Below are 20414 nucleotides of genomic sequence, written 5' to 3' on the forward strand. Positions count from 1 at the left end.
GTTCCTCACTGCCCTGTTCGCGCAGTTAGCACGTGAGGCCACCCAGGTTGTCAGCCATCAGAAGCCGGCGCACAGTCAGGAGTCAGGAGGCAAAGGGGCAGTTGTATAGGTCGCCCTGGGCCCACAGGTTCTGTATGGAAAATATTTGGCAAAAATGTCACGTACGTAAGAAACGTGAACAAGGGCTGGGCGCTGTGGCGCAGCGGGCTGAGCCACCGCCTGCGAGGCTGACAGCCCATGAGTGCCGCCTCGAGTCCGCCCTGCGCTGCCTCTGATGCAGCTCCCTGCTAAGGCGCCTGGGAAAGCAGCGGATGGCCCCAATGCTGGGACGCTGCTATCCATATGGGAGACCCTGATGGAGTTCTGGGCTCCTGGCCACTGCGGCCATTTGGGGAGTGAACCACTGGATGGAAGAGCTCTCTCTCTCTCTCCCCACCCCAACTCTGCCTTTCAAATAAATAAATACATCTTTAATGAAAGAAATCGAGAAGCATGAGCAGATGCCTTCCCCCTACTGTTTCCCACCCGACGGGGCCGAGCGACTGTGCACACAGCGTCCACTCTGTATCAGGTGCTGCAAGTCACCGAAACGGCGGAGAGTCCACGCGGGCTGGGCGTGGTGATAGCAAATCCCACGCCCTCCTGAGTGTCTGTACCCTGGGCGGCTGGGAGGGGTCCTGGGGGAGCAGCCCCCGCGGACACGGAGAGGCAGAGTGCCACAGGCTCTCTTGTTCACTTGTGGGAAAGTGCTAGAAAAGAGACGGCAAGGTCCGAGCCCAGGCGGCAGGGACGCCCCCTCCGGCGCAGGTGGCAGGCGCCCGAGCGCTGGGGCCACGGCTGGGGGCCGGGAGGACGTGGGTGATTTCTCCTTCTGCTTCCTTGTGCTCTGCCGGGAGCTCATGGACTTGAGTGATCAGGAAGAAGGCAAGTTGCTACAAAAACAAAAAGCATGCCCGAGTGAGCCGGTGGGGGGGCGCCTGCGAGGAGGCCCCTCCCCAAGGCGGGCCAGCTCTCGGGTCCCCCTTGGAACCTCTTCAGAGAGTCTTTCTCATCTGTGATGTGGAAATTAAATATTCATTGTTATAAAAAATACATCTCCCTTGTCAGCCACCTGTGAGTGCTTCCTCTATAAACACAAACACAACACCCAGCCCCGGGACGCTCCACATCGCGCTCCCATGAATTATCCACTGGCCGGGCCCAGGGAAAGGGGGCTGGGCCAGACAGGCCTCGGTTCAGATCCTGGGGAGCCTGCGTCCCTGGCCTCTGCCCGAGGACCCCCGGCGAGGTGAGGGTGAAGTGGGAGGGCGGGTGGAGCCGCAGGTGTCGGAGTGGGGCCACCTCTGCTCTCTCCGGCCAGCCGAAGCCATCTCCTTCCCTTCAGAGTTGTCTGAGGAAAGGGTAATGTGGACTCTGAGTCCCACGAGAACTGGTGCCGGCGCTGTGGCACGGCAGGCTAAGCAGCTGCCTGCGTCACCGGCGTCCCCACAAGTGCCAGTTCGAGTCCCAGCTGCTCCATTTCCCATCCTGGGGAAGTGTTCAATGATGGCCCAAGTGCTTGGACCCGGATGGAGTTGCAGGCTCCTGTCTTCGGCCTGGTCCAGTCCCCGGCTGCTGTGGCCACTTGAGGAATGACCCAGCGGATGGAAGCTCTCTCTCTGTCCTTGTCTCTCTCTGCAACTCTGCCTTTCAAATAAACAAAATAGATGTAAAAAAAAAATTACAGGAGAGCCGCAGCTGGAGGGGGAATGAGGGCTTCCTGTGTCGCTGCAGGCTGGCCAGGTGAAGTCCGTTCTTGGAGGTGGAGGCTTGTGGGGGTCACTAGGCCGGGATCACACACCAGGCGTGGGCTCCCCTCCAGGCCGCCTCCCTGGCTGCAGGGACGCCACAAGCCTCAGCCCCTCCTGGACTAGAGGGGGCGGGCGCTGGCCCGGGAGCGGCACTTTCCTCTGGCCTCACGGCGGGTCACGTGACTGGCAGAACCGTGCCCTGGCCTGCCTCTGCCATCTCTCTGCACGAAGCCGGCCGAGCAGCCGTCCAGTCTCCACTGTGCTGCCGTCGGGTGCCTGGCGAGTGACCCCACGGAGTGAGGTGGTGGATGCGGCATCACGATGCTGGCAGGGTGGCCGGTCGGTGTCAGAGTGGGCAGCAGCGTGCAGGGAGCGTGGAGGGAGGGCAGGGATGTGCTGCCTGGGCAGGGGCAGGGCTGCCTTGGGTGGTGCCAGCCCCGAGCTCCAGGCTGGGCAGAGGCAGCACATCCCCGCCCTCCCTCCACCCTCCCTGCACGCTGCTGCCCACCCCCGCACCCTCCAGCCCCCTGGCCTGCGTTTCAGCAGTGTCGCCGTCTCTGAGCACCCAGGGTCCTATAACGCCCCCATGTGCCTGTCCCCTCGCCCCTCCTGGCTCATTGGTACATTCCCTGCCCTTCAGTCTTGGGGCCATGGTCTAAAGGGCATTTCTGGGGGGCCCAGGCGGAGTCTGCTTTCCTGGCTGTATGTCCTGGTGCCTCCCACACTACTGAACCTCTCACACATTCCGTACCTCAGCTAAGCCGCTCGAGGGTCCCTGGGGTGCAGCACTAGCACAGTGGGCAGCTCCGTGCTGCCCCGCCCTGCCATGGGGGAGGGGGTGGGACCACGCCGGGGCAAGGGCATCAGGTATCCCGGGGAAGGCTGGGCAACACGGTGCTGGGGCCTCCCAGACCTCTCTGCAGCCCGGCAGGAAGGCATGGCCGCGCGGCTCATGCAGAGGGCGAGCCCTGCTGAGTCCAGCTGTCTGTCCAGCCGTGTACCCGACTACGGGGCACCTTCTGCCTGTTGGCTCTGTGCAGACCCAGCGCGGGCTGGCTGAGCACTGGGTGAGGGGTACACGTGGCCGAGGGACCTGGCCAGGAAGTGATTCTAACCCAGGCGGCCCCCTCCAGGGCAGGAGACGCGGGCCCCTGCGTGGGTCAGGCAGAATGAGGTTCTCCAGTGGCCCTCAGTCCCTCACCAGTGCCTTCCTGACCACTGGCCCTGCACACGGCCCTCCCTGGGGTGGACACGAAAGCACAGATGACCACAAGGCACAAGAGAAGATGCCTCCAAACCTGCCAGGAGCTCCTGGATTCCCACGAGAGCCGACAGCCTGCGCGTCTACTGTCAAAACCAGTGCCTCCCACACTCTGACGGCGGGGATGCCGAGGGGTGGGGTAGGGACGGGGTAGGAACTCCGGCTCACGAGCCCTGTTCCTGGCTCCCCTGGCCTCCACGAGAGGCCCAGGATGACGCGCCACCTGGCTCTTAGAAGCGACAGGGTGCCGGGGTGGACACTGGCTGGGGTTCGGTCAGCTCGGAGCTGCATCAGGCCCGGCCACACGGGCAACGGCGATGACACTGGCTGCACAAGCGTTGGGCTGAGTGCTGCCCGTACAGTCTCCCACGAATGCCTTTCCACATCCCCACTTTGCGGACAAAAAAGAAAGAAAAGCAAAGCAAAGCCCAGGCTCAGAGAGGGCGAGTCCCTCGCTAGGAGTCACACAGCTGCCTGACTGCAGGGCCACGGGACCCTGCCCCTTTGGCTCCCTGGAACTGAAACAATGAAGGGAAAGATGGGGTGTTCTCCCCTTCTACTTTTTAACAGAAAGGTGCGATTTCCAAATAAACTTATTTAAATTCAGCGGCTCGTGCTCTCCCACAAAACAGTCAGATATTTGTCAGAGATAAAGGATGAACCGTCGAAAACGTCCAGGTTTAAATTTTTTATTAGCTTAAGGCAGAATTTGAGAAGAAGAGGAAAAAAAAAAAAACTGTATCTCTTCCCTCATTAACCCAATTCAGCTACTACCCTGCAGTCTGCCACCCAGCACTTGCCTGGATTTCACTGCACACAAAGGGCTGCCTGTGAAAAGGCGGGTCGTGGCGAGCGTGGCTACCCAGCGAGGACCGCCGGAGTCTGGGGGCGACAGAAGGGGCCGCTGTCCGTCACCGCTCAGACCCCGCCATCCCCCCACGGCTGCCGCCGCCTCTGCCCACCTCGTCTGGGCGCGGGGCTCCTGTGCGGATGACTTGCGAGCCCTGTCTAATGTTTGGTTTAACGTGTCGCCGGGTAGTGCACGCGTGTGACAGTGGTGACAGGCGAGGCTGTTCCTTTTTAAATACCATGTCAGAGACACGGGCGTCAGGGAGCGGGACGAGCTCTGTGCTCTCCTTCGCGCCGGGACCGCGCCGGCTCAGTTTTTAATGAGGAAGATCTGCATCTCCAGAGTTGGTTTTTTTTTTTTTTTTCATGTGTCACATCGCGTGGACAAATCAGCAGCACGTCACGCTGGCCCAAAATGAAATGCTGACAAATGTAGATATTTCAAATTTAATTGACATTTAAATGTACTTGAGATAAAGATGGGGGGTGTGTGGAAAAACCCAGCCGGGGCTTGGCCTCCGGAGTAATGAAGGGGAGCGGGCGACTGCTGTGTGGAGGACCCTTTCACCCCAGCACGTGGCACGGTCACTGCCACAGGCCTGGCCACCTCCATGTTCCCTCCATGATGGGGCTCGGCCGTGGGGGCAGCTGATGAGCAAGGACGGGCCCGAGGTCGGGGCCAGGTCCTGCTTCGCAGAATCACCACGACCCTCCCCTCCCTCTCCAGCCTCCACTTGCCTGTGAGGATGGGGAATGCCACAGCCCTCCTGAGGGTCTCAGAGAGGTAAACAGAGATGTCAGGGGTTTTGCACAGTGCCCAGCGCTGACCCAGGTACCATCGGCAAGCCACATCCGCCTGCCAGCAAACAGATTCCGGGCGATGGTCCCCCCATGCAGGCTTGGCCCTGGCTCCTGGGGAGCAAGATGGTGCTCCTGCCGTTGCAGCCTTTCTGGCCAGCATGGGGGCCTGGGGAGGCGGCACGGGCACAGGGTTTCCATCCCAAGTACAGTGGCGGGGTGACAGTGTGAAAGCTGAGAAGAGCAGGCCCAGGGTGTCGGAGTTCAAGAGAAGAGGCCGCAGGGCTGGCAGGGAGCGGGTGGTGGCGGGCTTGAGGTAGCACACGCACTGAAGGTGACGTGGGAGGCTGGGGCGCCACGAGGCCGTGGTGTGGCAGACACAGCCGGGAGCAGGAAGTCTTACCGGCTGGGTTGCCCCGATGTCGCTCCCTCTCGGGTTGGGTGAGGCCCAAAGCCACACTCACACATCTAAAGCTGAAACACTTCCCCACCCGCATGCGCACTCCTTCCTGCCTGCCTGCTCCCCGCACCAATCTTGCACACGGCACTCCGCTGGCAGAGCTGTGGCTCCTGCGCGGCTGCCGAGACCTTGGCCGGGTGGGAGGTTAACCGCCAAGATGACACGACGTGCGGGAGCATTGGGCACGTGACAGCCACCTGCGAAATGGCAACCTGGCGTGTGGGAGGGGCGAGGCCCCTCGGAGGGGCCTGAAGGCACTGGCATCTGCAGGATGGGACCCCTCCTCCTTCCTCAAGCACCCCACAGGCTTGGTTTTCCATCCGGGCCGCACTCCCCCTGCGCTGGCCGCTCCTGGGAACAGCCCCCACCCCAGCGGCCAGGCCGGCATGGCCGAGAGACAGCAGGGTCTCGGGTCTTCCTGGGGGCTGCTTCGGATCCTTGGAGGCTCCTTGTGGGTGGGGTGGGGGCTTCTTGGCAGTCCTTGCTTTTCCAGTTGGGCACAGGCTCCATGTCTGCTCCAGGCTTGGCTTTGTCGCAGGGCCCAGAACCCACTGGGAGGAGGGTGCGAGTCGGGTCAGGAGCTTCTCATTCTGCTAATTGGGTCTGTGACCTTCTGCTCGGGTGTTTGGACTCCTGGCCGCTCAGGGAGTGGGTCCTGGCAGCCTGCCAGGGGGTAGAGCCGAAGACAGCTGCCCCCAGCCCCAGGGGCCCAGGGCCCAGCTGGCATCTTACAGCCCTGCTCCCAGGCCTGAGGAGAGCTCCCAGCTCTCAGAAGGCAGGGCAGGGCAGGGCAGGTGCCGGCAGCTTCAGAGCCTTGTCCTGATCACGCCTGGCACACGGTGGGTGGCGGTCACCTGGCACCCCTGCCACATCTCTAGGGTACAGAGCTGGTACACGGCGCCTCACGTTCACGGATTCCTTTGTTCATTCAAGCATCCAAAAAACACCTCTGAGCAGAGGCCCCGGCTAGGCTGTGGCCAGGGACAGGGAGTCACAGCCGAGGATCAGCCGGCCCCTGCCCAGGAGGAGCTTCTGACTACTGGGGGAGGGGTGTTGCAGGTGCGCATGGGACATGTAAACTGAAAACGACAACACGGAAGTCCGCCACGATGTCCAGGAAGCCTGCCGCCGTGTGAGGGCCGAGGCTGCACAGGAGGCCGGTGGTGCGGTCCCTGCCAGCTGAGGAAGTGACCGTGCAGAGCCAGGCTCCTTGGATGGCAGCGCGCTTCATGCTATGCAGAGGGCAGGCTGCACGAGGACCTGCCCACACCCCGGGCCACCAGCCACACTATCCCCGTTGTGATCTGTGGCCACCTTTTTCCAGCGTGTGTGCATGCCTCGCTGAGCCAGACAGCGGCGAGGGGCTCTCAGAGCTGCCTCTGGGCAGGTTCTCACTGCTTTCGGCGGCCGCTTCTCATCCCGTCTTCGTCTTGCGGGGCCTTCGCGCTGGGGTCCGGTGAGGCAATGCTGATGACCAGACACTCCAGTTTCCGGGCGGCCTGCAGCCGTGTCGCTCCTCTCTCCTTGCCCAAGGGGAAACACTCGGACCACGGTGGACACTGCTTCTGTGGCAGTGAGCCCCGATTCCCAGGCCCAGCCTCGGGCGACCAGAGGGGAGGCAGAGCGTGCAGTGCTGCTGTCTGGGCAAAGCCAGCCTGGGAGTGGATGCCCAGTCCTGTCTCCAGGACAGCAGAGTACAAGGGACTCTGGTCCTGGCACCTCCTTGCCCAGGGGACCTCGGGAACACAGGCCACAGACACTTCCTGAGCCTGCGTCCCTCCCTGTGGAGGGAAACAACACTAGCCTAGGAGGCTGAGAGTACCACAGGGGCTCAGCTGTGCCTCCTGCTGCCTGGCCTGTACCCCACAGCCTCTCCCTCTGAACCTTAAGTCCCAAGTGCCAGCCCAGAAGCGGGTACTCTGGGGGGGGTGTGTGTGTGGCCAGCACCACCCTGAAGAGAAACAGGACCCCAGCATGAATCAGCACGCGTCATCTGAAACACGCAGGGAATGTCTTCTCCAGGGTCTTCCCGAAGGGTTCTTCAGCAGACATTGGTTTGAAGGGAGCAGGAAACCCACTCTCCATTGAGGCAGAGAATTTGATGTGGGACAGTTTCACTTTGGGAAAAGCAAGAGAACAAGGGTCGGCGTGGCAACCCCTTGTCAAGGTGCCCCTTTTAGAACCTAGGCAGCGGGCACTGTGGAGGTTTCCCGAGAGTTTTGCTCAAGGAGCAGACGGATGGGTGAACGCACAGGTGGAGCAATGGACGGACAGACGTCGGCTGGGGAGAAGGGACAGCTTCCACGACGGACTGGCCGGAGGCTGCTGGGCCTGGATGGACCCCAGTGCGCTGGGCCTCTGCAGGGAGCGGTCTGATTCCTAATCTGCTCCGTCTTGCTGGCCGTGGAGCTAATGATTTAATGAGCTGCTGGAAGTGAGAACCGGGGCGAGAAGCCAGGAGCCCGGACTCCTTCCTCGTGACTTCAAAAGTCCTGCGTCCCTTCCTGCTGCCTGGAGTCTCCAAGTTTCCGATGCACTTTGATATTCCCAGGGGAGACAAAGATCGGCGATTCCAGAAAGCCCGGGCCAGATGAAAGTGCCAGGCACCGAGGCCGTGTGCCCGACCCAGGCCCCCTCGGCTCTGCCTCCCAGCACGGGGCCCAGCCGACAGGTTGGTGGAGCCGCTCCTGCCCCCCACCCCCACCCCCCAGAACAATATTTTATGAGGAGTCTGTTTTATTAAAATATTTTCCGCTGGATGCTTCCTGTGTTTCGAGAAGTTGCTCTTGCCAGCTGGAGCTGATGACAGTTGAGAAAAACACATCCAAGTGCTGCTGTGATGCGGCGCTGGGAGGTGGGGGTGGCGGTGCCGTGGGGGCGGGGCAGGCAGCCTGGGAAACTCGCCGGCTGCACCACAAGTAGCCCTGGCGTTGCAGGGGTGCAGCATCCCTCTCCTCATTCGAACAACGGGAAATGAACCCCTTGGAACGGCATCCCCGAACGCACGCCCCCGATGCCTCATGTCGCAGCCACTGTGGCGGGTGCTTGCAGAAAACCTGTTCTCAGTTTGCTGTCCCTGCTGGCTTGCCAGCCCCCCAGGCCGGCCCCCGTGCTCCCACTGGGTCATTCTAACCCCAAATGTTTCCCAACATGCAAACAGGATTCACTGCCCAAGAAACTAACCGTGATACTGGCGCGGTTCAGGCACAGCTCTGGAAAATGGGCTTATCAGATGCTGGCCCTTAAGCAGGCACGGAAGAGTCACTTCCCGTCAGTGGGCCCCGAGAAGCCTCTACTGGCTGCGGTAGGTGGGGTACCGCTCTCGGCTCCGGTGTGGAGCTGGGGTGGTCTGGGCCTTGCAGAAATATCTGAGGTTACAACTCAACAGCTGCAGGTCCGGGACCCTGAAGCCCAGGCCAGGGTCGCAAAGGCTTAGCACGGGTGACTCACAAGAAACGTGACTCGCCTCATCACCCTCTGGAGCAACCGCTAGCATCCGCGGACTCTGCAGCCTTCTCTCCACAAGGGGGCAATGCTAATCCACGCCAGGCGGGGCCGGGAAAAGCTCTCAACAACCCTGGGATCCACTGTGCAGAGCAGAAGTGAAACCCACTCCCAACTTTAGCAGTACCCTGTTCCAAAGTCCACACACACACACACACACACACACACACACACTGAGAGCTGTCAGGAAGGCTCGTCCCATCAAAACGACACAGTGGCCTCAAGCAGGACCCAGGCGTGAAGCAGAGCATCCTGGGAGAGCCCCCGCGTCCTGCGCCTGGGCCAGGCCACGGCTGACATTTCAGAACTGCTTCTTCCTTTAGGCTTCCTCTCTGGCTGGGAGCCGCCCTCCCTCTTCACTCCTTCACCTGAGAGATCTGCTGACGGGTGGGGGCCGCGGGGGCATCTCCTTGCTGCTCAAAGGCCTCCAGGGTCCCTTTCAGGCTCCCCGCCGCGACCTGAGACCGGGCGTCACAGGGAGCCAGGCTGTGGCTGCCGAGGGGTCTGGGCAGAGACCAAGGGCCGTGCGCCTCGGGGAGAGGGGAGGTGGAGCTGCCTTCCCCAGACAGCCTGGAGTCGGGGCTGTCCCCACTTCCAGCTCCGCTCAGCCTCTGGCCACAGCTTAGTGCCCGCCGCACGCATTCACCTCATCTCTCCAGCAACTACTCAGCAAGTGACTTGAGCCGGTCTGTGCTAGGGGCTGGGTGGAACCCCTGGGGGGCTGGGGGGCGGTGTGCACAGGAGGCAAACCACAGTGAGATAAACCAGAGCACAGGGGAGCAAGGGTCCTGGCGGGGCGCTCATGGGTCAGGACGGACTTGTGTACAAGGGGTCTTCCAACAAGTTCACGAACAGCACGTATGATGAGAAAACCAGGCATGCGTCACCAAATGTTTAGCACCAACATGAACGCATCTTCACTCCATCCCCTCACGGACTTTCTCTAGCACCTTTATATAAAGTCCAAGCCGCAGACACCATGAGAACCACTGGGCCTAGCACATGGTGGCCTGTGTTAAGCAGGTGGTCTCCCTGGCCAGCTTCCTGACCCCTACCTACACACCACATGCTGGGCATCAGAGGCCTGGCACCTTCTGGGCCTGTCTGGGTGCCCTGTGGGCACTGGGTCCCCGCAGACAGAGGCAGGCACAGCGGTGGGCTACTCACTGCTCAGGGCTGGACACCGACGTCCTCCGGCCTTCCGCTGGGATGTTGCTCTTCGGTCTCTTGACCACGTGTGGACGGGGCGGGCGCACCTAGAACGGGAGATGCCCAAGAAGCAGTGAGTGGGGAGAGCCGGACAGGAACCTTCTGGAAGCTTTGAATGCGCGGCCCCAGAATACACACTTAGGGACCTTCAAGGTACAGGCAGCAAAAGCCCCGCCTGCCACAGAAACACTGCTGGTTAATCTGCAGAACCTTCGGGGTTAGTTGGAACTCTGTGGCCTCTCAAATCAGCACGGTTCTCCCAAAGAGCACGGTCTCCATGTCACAGCGTGAGGACAGCGTGGCGCTATGGGCTGGCGAGGGGACGCCCGCACGGGACTCGCAGGAGTCCCTTCGTTGGCGAATCCTCCCTGGCCTCCCTCAGGAGCCCAGACACTGCTGTCACAGAACAGGGGGGCTTCCCTCAGACTCGCTGCCTGCACCCACATCACTTACTCTGCTTCCTCTCCGGCTGGATCTCTGGGAGCTTATTTTCCTCTTGGATGGCAGGGAGGAAGGCAAAGAATAGTATCAGGAGTGCCAATGCAAATGTGACACCGTGTTTTGCTCCCCAGGGCATTCCCGTGCCAGTCCCCTCGGCGGAGCTCAGCCCGGCTGCTGTACATCTCGCGCGGCTCAGCTCGCTGTGTGGACCCGGCCTGCGGGTTGGTGGTGGGCGTGGTGGTGGTGGGGCAGAGGCCTCTCCCACCCGCAGCCTCCGAGGCAGTGATGAAATGGGTCTTTCTGTCCTGCTGCGTCTGACAGCCACACAGGCCAGAGCCTGCAACGGGCGTCAGGCTGAGGACTCCCAGCTGTGCTCGGGAGACCCACTGGGTCCTTAAAACTGGGCACCACCATTCCTGAACATTTCCAGTGCCACAGAGGGGAGGGTCGGGAGCGGGGCTGTCTGTGAATTTCGCTGCCAATAAAACTGAACCAGCATCCTGGCGCTGGGGGCTGAAGACACCGTTGCTGCATTTCCCCCGGCCCTCTCCCTGAATGAGGGCCGAGGAACACAGGTCATGGACGGTGCCTGCGTGAAAGGTCGGTCTTTATGGGGCGTCGCCGAGGCCTCAGGACTGTACCTGCCTGCTTGAACCATGTGCTTCCTCTGGACTGGCTAGTCCCTGGCAAGTCTGAGATGTGGCAAAAGCCAAGTGCGTGCCACCACACCTGCTGGGGTCTGTGGGGTTACTGGGCCTCTGCAGGGTGGGGCGCGGTACCCAGGAGGGGCTCTGGCCATGCCCATCCTGCATGGCCCCTCTGCTTGGGTAACGTGGACATCCAGTGACTGCCAGGGTCACTGCCATCCCTCCTAGCACCCTGCACTGTGCCTGGAGTACCGTGGTTGCCCAGCAGGGCTGTTAGAGACAACTGAAGGTAGCTGTGTGCCATCCAGCAAGTGCATCATACTGCCGCTGTCACTGCCACTGTCATCAGAACCGTCGGCCCTTCTGCACACGCTCGGGAGCGTTTGAACAAATGGCTCTGCCCACCCCCCATCCCGATCCTGAATGGGTTTCCCCAGTCAGAGCGAGGTAAACAGGATCCCCAGGCTGGGGCGATCCCCCAGGATGCTCCCCACAAAGGCAGGAGTGCAGCTGGGTGCAGGAGCAGCTCTGCCCCTGCCCGGGGCGGCCCTGGGGTGCGGGGAGGGGGGCTTTCAGGCAAGGTCAGACATTAAGGCCTGTCAGCTTGGCCTTGCACAGGGCTGCTCCCTGCTACAATAAAGGCGGGTTAAGAATGTGAACTTGTGGCTGAAATGGGGGGATTAAGTTTGTGGCAACTTCAACTGAACTTGCAACGTGGTGAAACATGGGGAAAAAGAACAACAGAGCTAATTAGACGAGCTGAGCTGTCAGAGTGCCGCTGAATGGCTCAGCGCCAACAAACAAAAGGAATGGGTTGGCAATCAGCGGGATCGATGGAGGAGACTGCTTCATTAGGGATGATAAAACAGACAGTGCGGGGAGGGGGGGGGAGGGGCTGGCAGCACGGAGGCAGGGGAGGGAGGGCAAGGCACGACGGACCAGAGATCGTCCCCCCCGGCACGCACGGCTGCAGGTGCACCCAGAGCCACACACACCTGATCAGGGTGGACAAAGTGGGACAGACAACTGCGCTCCCAGACAGACAACACCCAGACACTAGGAGGCCTCGGGGCTCCAGCTACGCAGCCGCCTAGACCCTCACAGAGGCATGCACAGGAGGTGAGGGCACATGTTCGTGCATCTCTCTCTCTCTGTCTCTCTCTCACACACACACACACACACTCTCATGGCCGCAGACCACAACCAGGCACAGACACACATGCAGCCAAAATGGTTTAATTAAGCCTGCAACGCAAGATGAAGCAGACATGTCCCGTCATATTTCAGTGAGCACGTCCGTCTTTCTGGGGTGCCCAGGCAGGGTGGAGGGGAGGTGGCCCACACGCACCCCAGCGCTGGCCCCACCCGGGCAGGAGCCCAGCGGTGCCGGGGGAGAAAACGCTGAGCAGGGACTTCCAGCTCTGTTCCAGGGGGCCTGGCAGGGAGAGCTGGGAAGGCAGCCAATTCCCCACTGGATTTAAAACCTGAGAAATCTAAGTCGGCAGGGTTAAATGTGTATTGAATACAAAAGCACCGAGTCCATTTGATTTTAATGGCGAGCAAGAAATAATAAATACGGAGCTTAGGAAGCACCTCGCGTGCAGGCTGCGCACTGCCTGCTCCTCCCGGACGGGCCCTGGCATGGCCCCCAGGTCCACAAGACACTGGTGTGGTTTGCTTCTGCTTTTCCCTTTCTCTTCTCTTCGAAAAGAAAGCCCAAGTCCTCTGGCCACATCTGGACTGCAGCCACAGGGCCCGGGACACACAGCCCCTGCGGAAGGGCTGAGTGGCAGGCTCCCCGCTGCTTCTGCCAGCGCCGTCATGGACGTGGGAGCTTGTCAGGCCCTGGGGGGCTCCAGTCCCTGTGTCCCAGGCTCTCACCGAGTGTGCAGGGGAGTCCACTGGAAAAGCCTGCGTGAATGCCAGCAGAGGGACGTCTCCTAAAGCCTGGGGGACCACGGGACTCTCTGAAAACACAGCCCTTCTGGGGCTCCCAGATTGGTGTCTTGGTGGCCCTGCTTGACAGATGTGCCCACTGCATGCCAGGGGCTGCGCCAGGTGCCACTCATGCATGACCTCACTACCCTCACTGAGTGGGAACTGCTATGCCCATTTCACAGATGATGAAACGAAGGCTCTTGCCTAAAGTCCCTTGGCCAGGAACCGGCCAGCCTGTGATTCAGACCAGAAGGCCTCTTTGACCTCCAAGCCCAGGACGCCCAGCTGGACACCTATGTTTGCAGCACGCCACAAAGCCAGGGGGTGCAGCTCCGTGTGACGGGCTAGCCACCTCCAGCACCAGCCCAGGGGCACGGGCAGCTGGGCTCTGGCTGTCTGTAATGGCCATGTCTGCCCCTGACCCAAGTCCTCAGTGCCAGGGGGTGTGGCTGATGAGTCCTCTCCCACCCCCTCCCCCACCCGAAATCTGTGAGACTACCCGGAATCCACTGCTGCTGACCCCATTCCTGAAGTTTTTCCCGGGGGAATGATCCTGACCTGAATCATGCTTCCTGACCAAGTCCCTGTCCGCCCTGCATCCCAGGTCTCCAGGGGGAGTTCGGAGAGCTGCCCACGGGCTGTCACTCAAGGGACAGGGAGAGGCAGTGGACGGGGCGGGTGGGACCTCACAGGCCAGCCTCTGTAGCCTCGGCTACAAGCTGGGGGACAGCTCGATTCTGGGCTGTCGTCAGGCTCAAGGAGACAGTCATGATGCAAGGCCCCGTTCAGTCCTAGGCATGTGAAAAGTATTGGATAAAAGTAAAACAAAAACATTAGGAGAAAGAGACAGAGAGATAAGACACACAGAGCTCCCAGCTGCTGGCTCACTTCCCAAATGTCTGCAAAGACCAGGACTGGGCCAGGCTGGAGCTGGGAGCTGGGAGCTGGGAGCTGGGAGCGGAGCCCAGGTCTCCCAGGTGGGTGGCAGGGCCTGACCACTTGAGCTGCTGCCTGCTGGGTTCTGTGCTGAGACGGCAAGCTGGAATGGGGAACTGGGTGCTCGGACGCAGGATGCTGGGGTCTCAACAGCAGGCCAAGTGCCCACCCCTCAATACATGGGAGTTCTTGTCACTGCTCCGTCCCTGCTGGGCTCTGACCACGCCTTAGAGATTCCGCGGAAGCCCAGCAAGCTGCTCATGAACCTGTTTCCACTTCCACGGAGGCGGAGGGTCCGGGGAGCTGGGAGTTCAGGAAAGACCACAGCTTCCAGAGTCCTGTGACCCTACCTACAGTCGAGGAAGTGGGGTTAAGCTATCAAGCGTCAGCTTTCTCATCTCTTGAAATGGGCGTTGACAATGCCACCCGCACTGTTGAGCCACGTGGTGAGGTACCCGGAAGACAGCTTGCTGACTGTAAGATCCCAGGAAAATGCTGGCTATCAGGATGCGGGGCCACTCCTCAGGGGCCACAAGAGGCAGCACCCTGCTCAGTGAGAGGACGTTACCAATGTCCACCACATTCGTTCCCACAGACAGAAGTGAGGCTCACGGAGCTTCCAGCCTTGCCCGGGGTCACACAGCGTCAGCATTTGCGCCTGGCTCTGCTGACTCCCCAGGTCATGCTCCTAACCTCCGCACTAAAATGCTCAGTGCATCGCCCAGGGCCCGACCCTGCAGGCGCTTCCAGTGACAGAGTGGGAGCCGCCCGCCTTTGCCGGCTGGCTGGGCCACAAGGGTGTCCGTCATGCAGTGTGGCTGGAACTCCAGACTCAGGACCCTCCTATCCCTCCAACTGCCACACATGGCGGCCAAGCAGCTCCAGGGAGCGTCTGCATCCGCCCACGGAGCAGCTACCCAGTGGGTGCTGGGGGCAGGCACCACGGGTTCAACACAGACACGTGGTTCAGCCCAGCTTCTGTGCCCTTGAGAGAGAGAGCTGGACATGTGCACTGTAGAGGGCATGACGGGGTGGGACACCCATTTGTGGGGTCCTCCCATCACAGCTGGCCCCTTTTCTAAAGCCGTGGAGTGGTGGCTGCTGTGAACCGTGAACCAACAAACTCCTGCATTGGTCGACAGCCCTCACCAACCAGTGCTGGCAGGTTCCCCACACACATGCACCTGCTTGGGGTCTTACAGCCGACACTTAGCATGGCACCCACGCCCAGGACTTGCCCGCAGCACTGCCCTTTAAACACGCACGGGGCGGCTCACCCACTCTGTTCTCTGACTCTGGCGGGTCAGCCGCGTTGTGTCCTGCGTGTTCGCTGCACTTGGCGCTTCACGTGGGAAGGTGGATCTCCACGTGTGGCCCCTGTCTGCTTCTGAGCTGGCCCTGTATTCTCTGGGTGCAGCCTCTGTCCCCGGGGAGAGGACATCGATTGTATTTCCAAATCAAGACACAGCGGGAGCGAGCCCCCTGCTGCTGGGCTTAGGCTTCTTTTGCGGTGGGGCAGACGCATCTGGAGCCAGGCTTTTAAAGCTCATTGGCTGGAAACACAGCTCCCCGCCACAAGATGCGCTCCAACGATGCACACCCAGCACACACACGGCACATAGCGGCACCCCGCGACCCACGGCTCTACCCTTCTAGCCGCTGGGCTTAATGAGAAAAAGGGGACAGAAGCCCGGAAAAAATGCAAGTTCAGGCTCATGCCACGCAGAGAGGGAAGCTGAAGAAACCCGGCTCCCGGATGTCTTTGGCCAGGCAGGAGAGTCCACACTCCCGGGGTTTAGTGAGGCCGGGCACAGAGGGCTCAGGCAATGTTAGGCGGGGACAGCAGGACCACCAGCTACTCACGGGCCTCCAGCGCTGGATCTTGGGAGGCGGCGGTCGGGTGGGACGGAGTCTTTGTGGCTGCATTAAAGTGGAAACTGCAGACGTCAGTGTGCACCGAGATGGTTCTCGGAGCATTTCCGCATGGGGACTGGGGGACAGCGTCTCTAGCTCCCCAAGCCAGCGCCACAGGGCCGTCCTCACCGCCTCCCCCTCCCTTACCCCCACCTTCTCTAATGGCCTGGGCACCCCGCTCTGATCTCCTCTGCCATTCTCCACACGGGACCAGGGGACCCTCTGCAACGCAGGGTCACACAACACGCCACACTTCAGCACTCCCTCCCACCCAGCCTCCACGAGAGCAGCCCCTTAAGTGGCCCTGAGCTTTTATGCCCTGTCTCAGCCTCGGGGTGCAATGACCTAGCCCACCCCACCCAGCCCGGCACATGTGTCCTCATCCTTTGAGACCTTGTCCGGGTGAGGCACTGCCCCCAGGGTTCCCACTGCCCAGTACTTCCTGTGACGTGGGACTTGGTGGAAAGTGTCTGGCCCTCCACCCCATCCATGGCTATGTCCAAATGTCTGGATTCTTGAGGGATTCACGCCCATGTTTGCAGAGGGACATGTGGCACTTGGAAAAGAAAATACCTGCTTGGCCTTTTGAAATCGTGATTTGAACCAAAACCTACAGAGCTCCTTATCTTAAAAGTCCAGCTCTGTCCTCACACAGCCTGCACACCTGGATGCACCGGGCAGGTGTGGAGATGGGTGGGCAGGGTAATGGGAGTAAAAATCCAGGGACGGGCATTTGGTGTGGCAGTTAAGATGCCCCACTTCTGAGTACCTGGGTTTGGGTCCCGCCTCCACTCCTGAATCCAGCTTCCTGCTTATGCACACCCTGGGGGGCAGCAGGTGATGGCCCAAGTAGTTGGGTCCCTGCCACCCATGTGGGAGACCCAGATGGAGTTCCCAGCTCCTGGCTTTGGCCTGGCCCAGCCCTGGCTGTTGCAGGCATTTGAGGAGCAAACTAGCAGAAGGGAGATCTCTCTTTGCCTTTCTAAATACAAACAAACAAACAAACCCACTTGAGAGGCTTCCAATCGGCTCCTGCCTTTGTCACTCAGTTCATGATGATACATTGCTATCAGACAGTCTAGACCTGGCCTGGCCAATAGAGGAGGCAGCGGCTGCATGAAGTGATTCCACACGAGTGCCATAGGGCACCAGCATTGTGGTGTAGTGGGTTAAGCCACTGCCTCTGATGCCGGCATCCCATATCAGCATCAGTTTGAGGCCCAGCTGTTCTACTTCCAAGCCAGCTCCCTGCTTGGAAAGCAGTAGAAGATGGCTCAAGCCGGCACCGCAGCTCAATAGGCTAATCCTCCGCCTGCGGCGCCAGTACACCGAGTACTAGTCCCGGTCAGGACGCCGGTTTCTGTCCCGGTTGCCCCTCTTCCAGGCCAGCTCTCTGCTGTGGCCAGGGAGTGCAGTGGAGGATGGCCCAAGTGCTTGGGCCCTGCACCCCATGGGAGAGCAGGAGAAGCACCTGGCTCCTGGCTTCGGATCAGTGCAGTGCGCACCTCGCCGGCTGCGGCACCCATTGGAGAGTGAACCAACGGCAAAAAGGAAGACCTTTCTCTCTGTCTCTCTCTCTCTCACTGTCCACTCTGCCTGTCCAAAAAAAAAAAAAAAAAAAAAAAAAAAGATGATGGCTCAAGTCCTTGAGCCCCTGTCACCTACATGGGGGACCTGGAAGAAACTCCTGGCTTTGGCCTGGTCCAGCCCCGGCTGTTGCAGCCACTTGGGGAGTGCACAGCAGATGGAAGATCTCTCTTTCCCTATTTCTTCCTCTCTCTGTAACTCTGTCAAATAAGTAAAATCTTAAAAAAAAAAAAAAAGTACTATAAGCTCAAAATACATACTAGATTACAGAGACTCAGTGAGTGAAAAGAATGTGAAATACATCATTTATAAATTTTTCATTGATTACATATTAAAAATGATACTTGTGATATATTGGATTAAATTCACTCTGAAAAATAATTTAACCTGTTTCTTTCTAAGTTTTACTTATTTATTTTCATTTTATTTGAAAGACCAAAAAGCAGAGACAGAGACAGAGAGAGATCTTCCATTCACTGGTTCACTTCTCAAATGCTCACAATAGCTGGGTCCAAAGCCAGGAGCCCAGAACTCAATCCAGGTCTCCCATATAGGTGGCAGGGACCCGTACCTGAGTGTGCCTCTGCCTTCCCGGGGTGTGCACGTCAGGAAGCTGGAATCCGACATGGAGCTGGGACTGGAACCCGGCACTCAGATATGATGGGATGTTCAGGCGTTTCAGTTGTGTCAAACGTGCCCAGTGCCCATCCCTCTTTTAAAAATAGCTGTTTATTGAAACATTTAGAACCACCTGGGAGTCACTTCTCTGCACAGTGTTGACTTAGGGTACACTTGGTGGGAGTGAGACTCCGATCTCTAACCTGCCTGGCTCCTGGAGGGGAGGTTGTACGCCACAGGCACCCTTGATCCCTGGTGCCTAGCACGAGGCCTGCCATCGGGACCTGAAGGACGCTGGCAGGGAGACCTGGTGGGGGGTGGGGCTTCCTCATGGCCCAGCTTGTCTGGTAGACATGCACTGTGGGTTCCCGGAAGCCACGCCACCGGCAGGGAGTGAGGGCTGACCTGACCTGCGCTTGGCGACCCAGCTCTGCCTGAGGGCTGGGGATGCTGCCTTGGAGGTGGGCATGGATGCCGCGTTTCTTCCCCTCCGTGGCTTCCAGGAAGTATGGGGGCACAGGGGAACAGAGCACCCCAGTTCACACTGCTGGCAAGGAAGAGAGGACAGGGTGGTCCCCGCTCCACGGGTGCAGGCTGCGCCCTCGGGCGGGATGCCCCCTCTCAGGCCTTCCCACCACCTCTCTGCAGCTTTTGACTTCCTGACTTAGTTATCTGAAAGGCAGAGAGACATAGATGTCCCACGTGTTTTTTTTTTTTTTTTTTTTTTCACTCCTCAAATACCAGCAAGAGCTAGGGCACAGGCCTAGCCAGGCCACAGCCAGGAGCCAGGAACTCAATCCAGATCTCCCACATGGGTGGCGCGGGCCCAAGTACCTGAGCCGTCACTGCTGCCTCCCAGGGTGTGCATCAGCCGGAGCTAAGCGGGAGTGGAGCCAGGACTCAACCTGATGAGGGACGCAGGCATCCCAAGTGTTGTCACAACTGCTGCACCTGACACCCGCCCCTGCTTCTGGGTGACCGCGTTCTACAGGCTTCCTGTCCCCACTGCTTCTCGTCTTGGGTCCTGGCTCTTCCCGACTCTGCTGGGAACAGTGAGCAGAGCTCAGGAGGCAGCTTCCGGCAGTCACACAATCTCACACAGCCCACCTCCCCACTTACTCCCTGGGCTACTCCGGCCATCGCTGCACCCCTGCCGCCTCCCTGCCCTCACCCGCGGAGCGCAGTGACAGCACCACCCGCCCGGGAGGGCTGGGACGAACCCGGCAGCGCACCAGGCTCTCCGTGCGGTGCAACTGTGACTGGCAGCAGGCTTCCCTGCCCCCAACCTCTACACCTGTTTCTAGAGAGGACTTAAAGAGAACTCGCGCCCCATCATACCACCTGCACGGTCCCATCAGCCCAGGGGAAGGCTGTCTTCCGGGAAACACACCTGGGGGACGCGTGGTGTTTAGGGAAGGGCTTTTCCCGTCCAGGCAGGAGTGGGAAAAGCTGCCTGCTGTCTTGCTCCCTTTGGAGTCTTACAAACACCCCCCCACACCCCAGCCAGACCAAGAAAAAAACCCATACATGCTTTTCAGTAACTGCCGTGCCGCCCAGAGTCACTACCCTTATAATACCTGTTACTATCCCCTGGAAAATGCCACCTGTGCTGTTCAAAGCTTTCCAAACTCTAGGTCCCACACACGGTCTCTGGCACATGCGCCCCCCGCGTTCCCCACATGCCCAGTCTGCATCAACGGGCTGTCACCATCAGCTCACTCACTTTTCTACTGACCCTGGGCTCTAGTAGTCCTTGGTGCCGGACAGGGGAGCAGCAGCGGATTTCCGGCCTCTACTTCCCGGCACATGTAAACTCAACAACTGTCTGTTCTCTGGCTTCCGCAGTTAGCTTGTTTTCCTGGGACGGTCACCGGGAAGTGCTGTTCTTTTGCAACGCTACGTGTGAGTGGTCGGAGGAGAGCAGCCTCCTGGCTGAGCCCCGCCCAGAGGCTAGTGGAGAAAGCCCAGGGCATCTACAGACACCGGGAAAGGAGCATGTGCTGCCCACGTCCTGATGCAGCCAGAGAGACAGAAAGAAAAACAAAACCCCGCAAGAGCGAGCACAAACAGGAAATCACGCTGCCCGTCTGACATCCGCGGCGTCTTCCCTGCAAGCTGTCAGCGGCAAGGCATCAGCCACCAGTGTATGCAGACAGGGAGAGGGAGCTGCATGAGCTAATTCTGAACAGACTCTGGTGCTGGAGCATGGGGTGGGGACACGGGGAGGGCAAGGGGACCTCCCAGGGGAGGGGGCTGGCACTAAGGCAAAGCAGATCGGACCGCCACCTGCAGTGCCGGCATCAAATATGGGCGCTGGTTTAAGTCCCAGCTGCTCCACTTCCGATCCAGCTCTCTTCTATGCCCTGGGAAAGCAGTGGAAGATGGCCCAAGTCCTAGGGTCCCTGCACCCACGTGGGAGACCAGGGAGATGCTCCTGGCTCCTGCCTTTGCATTGGCACAGC

At 59.9% G+C, this 20414-nt stretch overlaps 1 protein-coding gene across 11 annotated transcripts in view; it reads right to left on the reverse strand.

The window, feature by feature from the left end:
* The window catches only part of DENND1A (DENN domain containing 1A), a 555776-nt gene that overhangs the window by 5175 nt on the left and 530187 nt on the right, over nt 1-20414 (reverse strand). For 8 of the 11 annotated variants that reach the window (XM_089302416.1, XM_089302405.1, XM_051855354.3 and 5 more), the window contains 2 exons: nt 15697-15753; nt 9830-9918 (listed from right to left, as the gene is read on the reverse strand). In XM_089302416.1, the coding sequence (XP_089158542.1) occupies nt 9830-9918; nt 15697-15753 (146 nt within the window). Of the gene's footprint in view, nt 1-9829; nt 9919-15696; nt 15771-20414 lie in introns of those variants that run through there. The other 3 variants (XM_070056536.2, XM_070056525.2, XM_089302439.1) reach the window with 2 other exon arrangements.

Source organism: Oryctolagus cuniculus, chromosome 1 (assembly GCF_051225735.1).
Source record: "Oryctolagus cuniculus isolate XC-2025 breed Fujian yellow rabbit chromosome 1, ASM5122573v1, whole genome shotgun sequence".
NCBI classification, from domain to species: domain Eukaryota; kingdom Metazoa; phylum Chordata; class Mammalia; order Lagomorpha; family Leporidae; genus Oryctolagus; species Oryctolagus cuniculus.